Below are 12,872 nucleotides of genomic sequence, written 5' to 3'. Positions count from 1 at the left end.
CCCTTTTTCCTCCAGTAACCCTTCAGTGCTCTGTACTGACAAAGCTTAACATTACGCCAGCTGGCAAAAGGGGAAATTTACAGCGCCCCAGCTCCCTTATGACAGAGCAATGAACGTAGACTTGGAGCTGCAAGGGAACATCTACTTTAAAAATCTTTTTTTTTTTTTTTTTTTAATTTAGACAACTGTTTTAGGTTGGGCTCCCTGGGAAACAAATCTTAAAATTTGTGTGTAAAGCTCTGAGGAACATCTCCTCTGAGGACATAAGGGTTGGTCAAGGGTGGAGCGTTTAAATGATGATGAGCTTTGGAGTTGTGATGACACTTCAGAGTTATTCCACATGGAGCAAGGGAGGCAGACCTTTGTACTCTCCTGGTGACCAATCACTGAATGTGGGCAGCACTTGGGGAGGGAGTCTAACCTGAAGTGAAGCTTTTCTCTTTTGTCTAAGGCAATTCCTGTAGAGGAACTGAGCTGTGAGCCTCAGCCAACACTCCTGGCAGCTGGAAAAATAAAGTTGGAGCCTGACCTTACACCAAATACAAAATTTAACTCAAAATGGATCAAAAACCTAAATGTCAGAGCTAAAACTATATAACTCTTAGAAGAAAACATAGGGGAAATCTTCATAATGTTGGATTTAGCCATGATTTCTTGGATATGATGCAAAAAGCACAGACAACAAATGAAAATACAGATAAACTGGACTATGTCAAAAGTCATTATTAATAAGAGTGATAAGGTAACCCATGAAATGGGAAAAAATACTTGCAAATCATATATCTGATAAGGGGTTAACATCCAGAATATATAAAGAATTCCCACAATGAAACAAACAACCTGATTAAAAGATGGGCAAAAGGTCTGAAAAGACATTCCTCTAAAGATATACCAATGGCCAATAAGCACATGAAAAATGCTCAACATCACTAATTATTAGGGAAGTGCAAACCACAATGAGATACCAATTCTTATCCATTAGGATGGCTGTTATTTAAAACAAAACAAAAACAGAAAAAATCAAGTGCTGGCAAGAATGTAGAGAAATTGGAATGCTTGTGCATTGTGCAAGGGACGGTAAAATGGTGCAGCCACTGTGGAAAACAGTATGGGAGCTTCTCAAAAAATTAAATGTAAAATTACTATATTACCATACAATCCAGCAATTCCCTTCTGCATTTATACCCAAAAGAACTGGAAGCAGAGCCTTGAATAGATATTTCTACACCCATGTTTGTAATAGCATTATTATTTATTGTTTCATTGTTATTATAATTATTTTGTAACAGAAATATTTACAACAGCCAAAAGGTGGAAACAATGCAAGGGTCCATTGATGGATGAGTGGATAAACAAAACATGGTATGTACATACAATGGAATATTGTTCAGCCTTAAAAGGAAAGGAAATTCTGGCACATGCTACAACCTGGATTAACCCCAAAGACATGCCAGGTGAAATAAGGCAGTCACAAAAGGACAAATATTGTCTTTAGTCTATTTATAATAATTATATAAATTCAAGTCATATATATTATTTCTACTTAAAAAGTAAGGGAAACTTATTATGGATCTCACTATATTTGTGTTGTATATTCTTTCTGGCTATTTTTGATATGAAATAACTATTAGACTCATCTTGTTACAAGTACTAGGCTCTATTTTCTTATAAGATAAACTAAATTTCTACAGTTGATAACCTCACAGTACCTTCCAGTTCTCTGCTAACACTAGTGGGAAGAGTTTCCAGTAGAAAATATAGTCTGCTGAGTTCCATGCTTTCAATTTCCAGAAGATCAATTGTGGATTTTCTCATTTCTTCCTGAAAATGTAAATTACATAGTTAAAAAGATAAGACATTAAAATAATAAGATTGATTTCCTAAACAAGGCCCTGTAAATGTTTTCAGAGATCAAAATTTGCTTTTCAGTAAGTACCTTTTGCCATTGTTTTTATTTGGAATAGCAAGTGGGAAAAATAACTGTTCTTCAATGAGTTTTTAATGTGTCATTGTTAATTTATCTTTTAATTTCTGCTGATTTTCTTCTACTCAGAAATTATCTTTCGCTATGTGTGTGTGTCCCTTGTATGCAGTTTCAATAAATTTAAAAGGAAAGACTGCAACAAAAGGGTGACATTGAGAAAGGAAGCTTCTTGGGACTTCCCTAGTGATCAAGTGGTTAAGATACTGTGCTTCCACTGCAGGGGGTGCGGGTTTGATCCCTGGTCAGGGAACTAAGATCCCACATGCCAAGAGGCCAAAAAAAAAAAAAAAAAAAAAAAAGAGAGAGAGAGAAGGAAAAGAAGCTACTTAATTAAAAAATGGAAAATGCCTAAAGAAGTATGCTTAGGTATAAAAAGAACAGTGGTTTTCTTATACCTACCTAAAAATATCTCCCCGCCTATTTGTTTGGATATATATATATATATATATATATATATATATATATATATATATATATATATATATATATATATATGTACGTGGGGCTAGTTTCAAAAAGGAAAAAACATTAAAAAGTCTGCTAGTGGAAAGAACAGATAAATCACCTCTTAAATAAACGGTCATAATGGCTATAGTTACTTTATGACCTGAGAAATTGCCATTATATTTTATGAATAATAAAAAAGCAGGTTGCATAATTGTATATTTAGTAAGACCACTTTTTTGTAAAAAATAAAATTCAATACAGGAATCATCTATATCCTGAAAGTAGTCAAGACATTCAACAAAGAGTCAACCGTGATTGTTTTAGGGTGGGATCATGTTGGTTTTTACATTCTTCCTTTTGCTTGTCTATTTTTTTTTCTAAATTTTCCAGAATATAACTGCAATGCTTCTATAATAGTTAAAATGTGTTACTTTAAAAAATGGGAGGGGGCTTCCCTGGTGGCGCAGTGGTTGAGAGTCCGCCTGCCGATGCAGGGGACACGAGTTCGTGCCCTGGTCTGGGAAGATCCCACATGCCACGGAGCGGCTGGGCCCGTGAGCCATGGCCGCTGAGCCTGTGCGTCCGGAGCCTGTGCTCCGCAATGGGAGAGGCCACAACAGTGAGAGGCCCGCGTACCACAAAAAAAAAAAAAAAAAAAGGGAGGATTTATCTCTATTTAAGAGATTTCACAGCTCAGATATTAAATGGAGACATACTAGATACTTTAATAAGCCACAATAATTATTTTGAACACTTCAAATCCTGGAGAAAGACATAACTAAAAGAACGAAACAGAGGAAAGGGTTTCCACAGGACCACAGTGCAGTACAACACACACAAACTCTCAGTGTTTACATATATGTACTTAACTGGGATTATAAACTATAATTCTGTAGTATACCTACAGAACTATATATAATTACATAAAAATATAATTATAAAGTAATAAGATTAACTTTTCTCAGCAGTCTGTAGACTCAAGCTCATTAACTTTATAGCCATATTTCTACATTTTTAGATATTTGATAGGTAGTAGATTCTTATTCAATATTTTTAAAACAAATGAGGAGACACTGCCATTCTGAAACATCACTCAGGACCAGGGCCAAACAGAGACACGTTTGTGACACTTCAAAAGGAAATTCTTTAAATATTTCTTTGATGGGGCCAAGTTAGTATAACTGAAAGAGAACCTGTTTCTTTTCACTGAAAAGCACTGTCTGTGTCAGTGGAGTAGGTGCCAAATAATCTTTCACCAGTTTTGTGAGGAATTGCTTATAGAGACCTGAGAAAATTGGCATTTTGCATGCAGTTTATCCCAGAGGTTGTTTGCTGGTTTTAAGCAATGCTCACATATTGATGTCACAAGCATTTGCCCATGTGGCCCACTCCTTAACTGAGCTCTGTTATCAGCAGGGTCTCTTCTCTTGAGCTGTCTTGCCCTCATCCATAGCACAGGTCCTTAATTCAGTGCTCTGCATGGGAAATCGGGCAGCAATCCACTACTGATCCATACTGGTGCAAATGCTTAGGAAACTGAGAGAAATTTTCATTCAGGGCAAATATTTTCCCTATTAATCTATTGAAGTATGTTGAACAGAGCTGGTGCTAAATAAAGTTTGATGAAGAAGTAAGTGAAAGATTGAAAAAGTAGCTTTTGTAGGTAATACAATACCAATTTCTTAACAGCGATAGCAACGTCCTTAAGAAAGGTCTTAGCTTCTTCATTGCATTTAAAGTGGTCACTTTGCAGTGATTGTTCTAAAAAAAAATTAGAAAATTAAGATCTCTTATTTATCTATCCAAATTCTGTTTAACCCTTTAAGATCCAACTCAAATGCTTACTCAGCTGAAAATTACATCTTCTATCTTTGAATTTCTATAGTACATCATATGAATCTCTTTTGTACTTGTTATTTCTTATTTTACAGTGTACTAATTTAGGTATATACTTTATGTTTCTTGAGGACAAACTCCTCTTAAGATTCTATTTTTGTATCACTCATGGTAGAAAGAAGGAATCTGTATAGGGTAAGACAAAAAAATTCCATATATAATTATAAAAGGGATAAATATAACACGCCCATAGTGTAGGTTTAAGAATGTCTTCATATATATATAAATTTGTATACGTATATCCTAAACATAATATTTTACAAAACAACATTTATTTAATTCTTTAAAAATCCATTATGTCATTTTCACTTCCATGCCAATATTTTAATCATGGGATGAGAGTAAATATTTGTAAAACTGGTAGGTGTGAGGTAGATAGAGTTTTTAACCCTTTCGTTCATTGACATATGAAAGATAGCGCCTTTTCTCTCACACACTATAAGTTGAAATCACATGGGAAAAGTGGCTTGGAAAATGTTGGCAAAGGAAGACAAGATACATGCAGAATGGGAAGAAGGAAGGAAAAAGAAAATATAAAAGGAAGAGGAGAGAGAACAGAGGAAGCTCTACTCACCTTGGCTCTGTCACCATTCCATTATACAGGTTCTGTCTAAATGGATTCCAGGCCTGTATCCACATGTGTGGGATGAGTTTGATTCCAGGTCTGTATCCACATGTGTGGGATGAGTTTGATGTGTTTAATGTTTCACATGTATGTATAATATAAGTTGATTCTTATAACTTCATGATGATTCCCATCTCAGAGGTGAGAAATCTAAGACTTTTGAGGTCATGTCATGTGTGCAAGGTCACAGAACCCATCACTTATAGAGTCTGGATTCAGACACAAGTGGTGTGACTCCAGAGTCCATGCCCTGAGCGACCATCCTCAACTCTCAAAAGAGTAAACAGCAATTTCTGCCCTCAGTTCCTGAAAACTTGGATTCTCTTAATGAACTAAGCTCTCAAACCAAGTGAAAAATCAGTTACTGAGTTTCCAAGCAAGTGTGTGTTAGGGAGGGACAGGTATTGCCTGCTGTCCCTTTTCCTTTTTTCTATGGAATGAATAAGCACAAGTGTACTCCCACTTGCAAATGGGCTGGAGAGCTACATACTTTATAACTCACACTCAGGGCAAGAAAGCATAATTAATTTTTTTCCTATGACAAACTTTCTGAGCATCAAGAAATTATTAGCAGAAAAAGTATTTGTGCCTAATGCACAATTCCTTGCCTGATGCAACAGGAGTTTCTTCCTTTCTTATTTACCTGTTAAATCCTCCAGTTAGCCATGCCAAAGTGTTGGAGGAAATTAACTTGCAAAGAAAAGGCAAGAAGGGACAAGTTGAAATTAAATACATAATTTAAATGCAGGTGGGCACTCCAATCACAGGCAAATAGCAGTGGCCTGGGAGTCCAGGGATTTGTCTGCAATTTGTCACCAGCTACTAGTGTGAGTTGGGCCAAGTCACAGAGCTGAGCCCTGGGTCCCACTCCTTCGCCCCCTCTCCCTCAAGGAGCTGGAGAAGGTTCTGCCCTACCAGGGATGCCCTGAGTTCTGGGAGGAGGGTCCCCACGAAGGTTCCCGCTTAATGCCGCCTAGGCGCCACCTCCGAGATGACGTCCCTCCGGGAGCCCACGGGCCTCTCACCGACAACAAAGAGCTGCTCCAGGGCGGCAGCCGCGACCGAGGAGCCCAGGGTGGAGGGGAAGGTGCATAATTCCAGGGAGGGGCCAGTGGAGACAGCGGCCGCCTGCAGCGCCTTCTCTCTGCCGAGCCCCAGCTCTGGGGACCAGGAGCTCACAGCCATCTTGCTGCCCCTGCGCAGCGCCTACCAGGGCAGAGGTATGGAATGCCGGTTGCCACGAGCAACGCGGACGCCGAGGCAGAGCGCCAGCGCGCCACCTGGGGTGGGTGCCTCGCCAGTTTCTCTAACTTTATACACAATATTTAAGCGATCCTTTAAGGATGAATCCCTCTTTAGCCGTCCTTTCCTCCTTCCATTTCCATTTCTTTAGTTCAGGACTTGTGCCTGAACCCTTGTACACTTCTCGTGGACCGTGGGGATCATAATAATGATCACTTTTGAACGCATTTCGGTGCTAGGTACTACAGCTGTATGTACAGCTCCCTTAATGTCCACAATGGCTTAGTGAGGGAAGTTCTTTCATTATCTCCACTTTTACAGACAAGGAAACTGAGGCAGGGATGACTAAGTGAATTGCCCAGGGTCACAAGAGAATAATTTTGGGTTTAAAGTGGAGTCTGTATAAATCTTTCCATTATGCTATAATACCCATCTCTGTACTCTTCTAGACCTTTCCCTGTATACATTCTACCACTGGGCACATTTTACCTTGAATCAGTGATTTTTTTCTGCCTTCTCATCAAACAGTGAGCTCTTTGAATGCAGGGGTATTATATTTCTCTGCATCTCCAAACTCCAGCCCTGCATCAGGATCAGATTGAGTGTAACTCTTAGTTCCCCTTTCCTCTGGTTGGTTAGAGAGCAGTGAAGATTTAACCCCCTCCTTCTTAAGTTGTCTTTACAGATGGCAAAATTGAAATCAAAGTGAAAGTAACATGACAATAGCTATCCTTTACTGAATGGAACTATACTCCAGGCACTGTCCTAAATACTTTACCTACAGTAACCTATTTAAGCCTCATAACAATCCTTTGAGGTAGGTGTTATTTCCCACTTTGCATATGAGGACACAAAGTTTATGCCCTGAATCACTATGCTATACTGCCTTGGAGAGGACACAGTACAACAACAGCCTCCTTCCTCCAGGGGGAACCATATCCTGGCTTTTAACACTCTCCTGGGTCCCCTCTTTTGCAAGATTTGGCATTCAGATCCATCTGTGCCCTTCCGTGCTTTTCTCTGAGGCAGGGGGAGGATGCCTAGAAACCACATTCCTCAAACACACCTGTCAGCTGGTTGGAGACACTGGTGGGAGATTAGCTGGGCAAAGAAGCCATTCCATTCGTCTCCTGGAATGGCAGTTTCAGGCCACCACAGTTGACTGCATCCCAGCAGTTTGGGTGGCTCCAGAGGCGGCAGGAGTGGGAATTGGTGCCTCCAGCTGTCTCCAGCTGCTTATCAGTGAGTGTAGGCATGTGGGCACTGTACAGGTTTGTGGCAGCTTTCTGGTGTCTAGGATCTTCTTTACGTAACTTCCCTTTGGTTTCTATAGCACATTTCCTGTGATAAATTCCCCTCTTCTTGAACTACCTGGACTGGACTGCCCTAAGCCAACCTTTATGCTGCCACCAGAATATTATTCATACTCATCACCTCATCTGGATCACGTTGCTCTCCACTGTCTATGAGTGAGGCCAATCCCTGGGGGGACATTGCATGTATACCTTTGTAATTAGAAAAGAAAGTAAAGCTTTTTTTTTTAATTAAAAAAAACTTAAAAAAGATATAGAAGATAAACAAAATAGTTGAGAGTATAAAAAAAGCTTTCTGATCCTTCAGTAGCCATAGATGGTGTTCACTGGGCCGAAAGTCATGTCCTATTTCTCTCATGTTTCCTTTTAACTCTGGTAACATAACAGATACTTTTTTCTCTTCCAGTCAATATTTTTCAGGCAGACTTTTGCTCAGTAGCAGAACAGCATATTAGAATACCCCAGTGCCACGCTGACACTGATTTTTAAGTTATGGTAAGCAAGTTTGCTTCTGTTTCCCCTGCTGCTGACAGGGCCAGGAGAACCCAACTGCTGCGTGAGTTTGACCCCTACTTGCAAAGGAACGTATACAACACTGTATTCAGGCGTATTTGCAGTTTCTACAGTATTCGAGGTGTATATGGTATTTGACGATGACATTGCTCTTGTTCCTGCCTCTGCCTCTGCATAAATCTAGTACCTCTAGAGAAAGCCTCAACTTCTTGGTTGTGTTTCTAGACCTTGGGTTAGACCAAGCCAAGGTCCCAGTCTCTGTGATGTAAACATCTGTAAACATCTCACATATAGGAAGTAGTTGCATGTTTCAGTGCTTTGTGCTCAGCATTTCAGCATCTCTGATGGTTCAGTATTGGACCATGCTCAAATCCTCCTGAGAAGTAAGAATTCAAGAAAATAGAGTCTCTGTCTTCCTCACTCTGACCCTACCAGTACCAAGTATAGGGCCTCATATGGGCACATGGCCCTGCCTCCCCATCATGGTTGGTCAGTAGGATTTTCTTATCTTAATGCCTTGCCATCTTTTGCATGTTGTGTTTCATCTTCAGGCTTGTTGCTTCATGGTCACAAATGGCTACTGTAGCCCCAGACCTCATGCCCTTGTACAAAGTGGAAAAGAGTGGAAAGGGTCCACCTGTGGAAGCCCTTCTTCCCTTTCATCAGGGAAGGAAATCTGTCTAGAGTCCTACACACTTCCTTTTATGTCCCAATGGCTAGTACTAGATCACAAGGTCACCCATGAAAGGGAGGTTAGGCCAAGGGGTATCCGCATTTCCAGCTTCTGTGAAGGTGGCAGGAGAGAAGAGGCTTCAGAACAGTTGGACAATTACCTATGGAATGTCAGACACACATTCATTCTCTGAACTAATATTTGTCAGCCCCAACATTAGGTCTAAACCAGCTGGCTGGGTGGGCCTTTCCTAGGGGTGGTAAAGGAATCAGTGACGCTTTTAGCATTGAATAGAAAGGCATTCTTGATCCTTGCCCATTGGGTACCTTTTAAGCCTTCATATTGGCTTTATGCCTATGTCTGCAAGACGGTTATACATTAGACAAAGATTCCTTACCCCTTGGGCTTCTCACAGCTTCTAAAGTACCTGTCTTGTGATCAGTCTGTGATTCTTAGTTCCTGCAACTCCATCACACAGTCATTTGTGGTAAAATGGCAGGAAGAGCATGTCCCCTAGGTAATGCCAGATGGTTAGAGAAGCAAACAGATGGATTAGTGTCCCTGATGGAGCTACGCCAAACAAGGATAGGGCGGTGTCTCCAAGAAAGGGCAGACCATATCATTGATTGTAACAACACCTGATAAAGAGCCTCCTTTTCAACTTTGTCTCTTGACTAGTTTTTATCTGTAATCGGCAATTGCTTGGGGCTCCTTATTTGAGTCAAATGCCCATTTGAGTCAATGCCCATTGAGTCAAATGCCCATTGCATCATTTGCTGGTGGTTTTTGATTGGCTCACGTAGTTAACTTCAATCTCCATTCTTCATCTGTAAAATTGGGTTTTACATCCTGGGATTATGAAGCTTATGTAGAATAATGATGTGCTTACCACAGAGTACATGCTATTTCCCATCTTTTATTTCTACTAAATGGAAAATAAGAAATATTTCTTCTGAAATACAGATGTTCATGTCCTTTCTGCATCCCTTGCCCTCCTTAAACCTCTTGGTCATCAACCCTTAGTGACAATTACTGCAATTAAATCAACAGTTGCTGTCCCAGAGATGGGAAATTTGTTTTATTTCCATGTTATTTCTGCTGGATAGCAGTGACTGCCTGGAGTGCTCAGTTAGGGAGGTTCTGAGGCCAAGTCTCTGCAGAGAAAGATGCCTTCCAGGTTACCAGAGAAAGGCACGGTCTCACGTGTGTTGGCATTGGACTCATTGGTTTACATGTTTGGGTTGTGCCTTCTGTGTGCTGGACATTGTGCTGGGCACTGAGCCTATAAAAAAGAGACCCATAGGTGGCACCAGTGAAGGCCTCTCTGAGGAAGGGAGACATAGTGGTGAGAAGGAGTCAGCCTTCTTTTATTATTCTCTTAGTGGAGGAGAGAAAGAGGTCAGAGAGACAAGGCAAAAAGAAGAAAGAGAAATAAGAGGAGGAAGGGGAGACAGAAGGGGTAAGAATCTGGGGGAGTCAGCTGTCTACTCTCATGAGAGCCTCCTTTCCTCGTTTCCCCTAAAAGTTCGCTTTCTCTGATGAATCCACTCAGCACGTATTGAGCTTTATTACATACCAGACACTCTTATCAGTGCTTTGACTAAACACACGGACAAGATTTGGCCCGTTTTCAAGAAAATGGCCTTGAAGGTGAAAAAGAAGGGTAGGTTCTGAAGCACACCTGCAAAGCAGTTTGTGGTTTTAGAAAATGTACATTTTGTAACTGTTTCCATGCCTTACTTAATCTTTATCATAACTCTCTGGGGTGAATTATTATGACTACCCTATTTTCCAGAAAATCACCCCAAAATGAGAGCTTCAATGACCTTGGGGATAACCTTGGGTCAGGCCCTTATAGTTGGACAATGGAGAGCAGTCCTTCTGACTCCAGGACTGGGGCACTGTCTGCTATGCTAGAGCTGCATTGTGGCTTTGTGACCAGGGCAGGGGGTTGGGGCTCGGGTAAGGAGTGCTCTGGACTACACAGGACATCAGCAGATCCATGGAGGTGTGCCAATGGGCATGGGGTGAATGGAGAGGAAAAGCAGGAGCCCAATCAGAAATTTAGGTTGTGATTTCACTACAAAGATCCTTGAATCCCAAGCTCAGGAGTTTGGGTTTTATGCTGCAGGCAATGCTGCTGAGAGCAGAGATTAAGCTGCTCCCTGCTGGCAGCTGCATAATTCAGTTTATTTTTGCCTAAGGTAACAGGACAGAATATCATTATCAATAACAGCATTCTGATTTTTTCAAGTGAGCATCTGCAGAGTAATCAGAAATTAAATTGGGCCTGAAACAACCCATGCCATATTTAGCAAGAATGTCTTAGTATTTTACTATTATTAACTTAAGTCACTGAAGTTTCAAATGGTATCTCCTCTTTTAGAAAGGTAGCTGGGGATGATTGTTAATGTTGACTTAGCATTTTTAAACTTTTCTAACATTCACGATCTCTCAGGAGCAGTATTCTTATTCCTTATTTTTTCTCATTTTAGTTTACTCTTATTTTTGAAGAATAGATAAGGTAATTCATATGAAGACGATTTGGTAAAGATAATTGGAGTAAGTACTCTCCATTTGATTTAAAAATCTTTCTTTTTTTTTCCTTTAACAAATTTAGAAAATGTCAGATTAACGCTGGCTGACCATTCCCTGCATATATGATTGCAGTTGAGAATTTCCAGAGCTTATTTGGGAAAGTAAAAATAAAAGACATGGCAATTCTGAATCCCATTCCTTCTCACCTCTTCAAGGACCTTCCTCAATTAGCTCCTCCCTCACCTGTGTCTTCCTCCGACCTCATGCCCAGTTATCGCTTCCTAAATTCATGCCTTTCCTCAACCCTTCGGCCACCCTACCTCTCAATTACCAAATTTCTTGAAAGTGTGGTCTACATCTTGGCTATAATGCGTCCCTTCACCCTGAATTCTAAATTACCTCCTCCTCGTCTTCTAATGGCCTTTTCTCAAGCCCCAATCCCACACATCCCCTTTCCTGCAGTATTTGACACAATTACCCAGCTCTCACCAACCCTTCTTTAGAAACTCACCTCCTAATTGGTTCTTGCTTTTCCTTCTTCACTTCTTTCGCTGCCTTTCTTGGGCATGCTGCCTGGGCTCCATCCTTGGTCTTCTCTTCAGGCTCTCTCAACTCTTCCCTTGAATAGAGTTGAATCTACACAAATAACTCTCAGGTTGTATCTCCTGCCCGACCTCTCCTCTAAGAATTAATCTTGTAGACTAGACTAAACATTCTCATCAGCCTATGCTGCCAGCATGTCAAATTCAACCAGTTCAGAATCAAAATCTGCATTGCAGGTGGTTTTTCTGCCTATTGAAAACATACTTGTATTATCAGCCCATCTGAAAAGCTGTATCATCCACAAATTTTTTCTTGATCCCAATAATCTCAGTGCTTCCAGAGCACTTTATTCAAATTTTTTTATGGTTAGTAATTGTAGGCTGAGTGGTCTAACAGTTTTCTGTGTGATAGTCTTATTACTAAATAGCTGTGTAGCATTTACACCTCAGTTTTCTCATCTGTAAATGAGGCCTTAATTTAGGGTAGTCTTGAGAATTAAATAAATTAATAAACACTTTAAAGTGTTTAAAACAATGCCTGGAACAAACCAAACAACTCCATATATTTATTGTTGTCATCACTATACTATGATCTCCTTAAAGTGGGAACTGTGTTTTACTCATTTTTCAATCTCCTGTAGCATTAGCATAGCAATTTTCACATAATAGATACTTAAGATATTGTTGGAATGGATAACAGGAGAGATTCATGTGCTCAGAAGTTTTTTAAAATATAGAATTCAAAATCTCCTGCAGTTTAGGTTTTAGTAGAAAAAAGAATAATACTGGAGAAAAAGGCAACTTCCTCAGGGTCTCACACCCCTTTTACATGTAGGCTGGTACAGCAAGAACTGACATTCGTAAAAGTCTTACTGATCATTACCATTACAAGACCCTGAAGAACATTGTGAACCATCAGATTAAGCTGCACATAACGTTTGCTTCTAAGTGAACTTTATTACATCAGAATTATTCCTTAATAATTAGTTTTAAATGATAACTCTTATTTAACCATGATTTCAGTTAATGAGAACTTTGGATTCCCAGCTCTGCAAGATCAATGAGCTTCTGGAGTTGAAGAATGAATTGCCACCGTGGC

General features: G+C 40.1%; 1 protein-coding gene across 1 annotated transcript in view; it reads right to left on the bottom strand.

Annotated features, from left to right (window-relative positions):
• CCDC175 (coiled-coil domain containing 175) overlaps window positions 1-6,149 on the bottom strand; it is a 70,184-nt gene extending 64,035 nt beyond the window's left edge. Inside the window, exons 1-3 of the mRNA XM_060096049.1 lie at window positions 5,978-6,149; window positions 4,107-4,192; window positions 1,710-1,821 (exon numbers count right to left, since the gene is read on the bottom strand). Coding sequence (XP_059952032.1) covers window positions 1,710-1,821; window positions 4,107-4,192; window positions 5,978-6,137 — 358 coding nt within the window. The 5' untranslated portion in view covers window positions 6,138-6,149. The remainder of the gene's footprint in view (window positions 1-1,709; window positions 1,822-4,106; window positions 4,193-5,977) is intronic.
• Between the last annotated feature and the right edge of the window lie 6,723 nt (window positions 6,150-12,872).

The sequence above is a fragment of the Mesoplodon densirostris genome, chromosome 4 (assembly GCF_025265405.1).
Source record: "Mesoplodon densirostris isolate mMesDen1 chromosome 4, mMesDen1 primary haplotype, whole genome shotgun sequence".
Classification (NCBI taxonomy): domain Eukaryota; kingdom Metazoa; phylum Chordata; class Mammalia; order Artiodactyla; family Ziphiidae; genus Mesoplodon; species Mesoplodon densirostris.
This window is presented reverse-complemented; position numbering and strand designations above follow the sequence as displayed.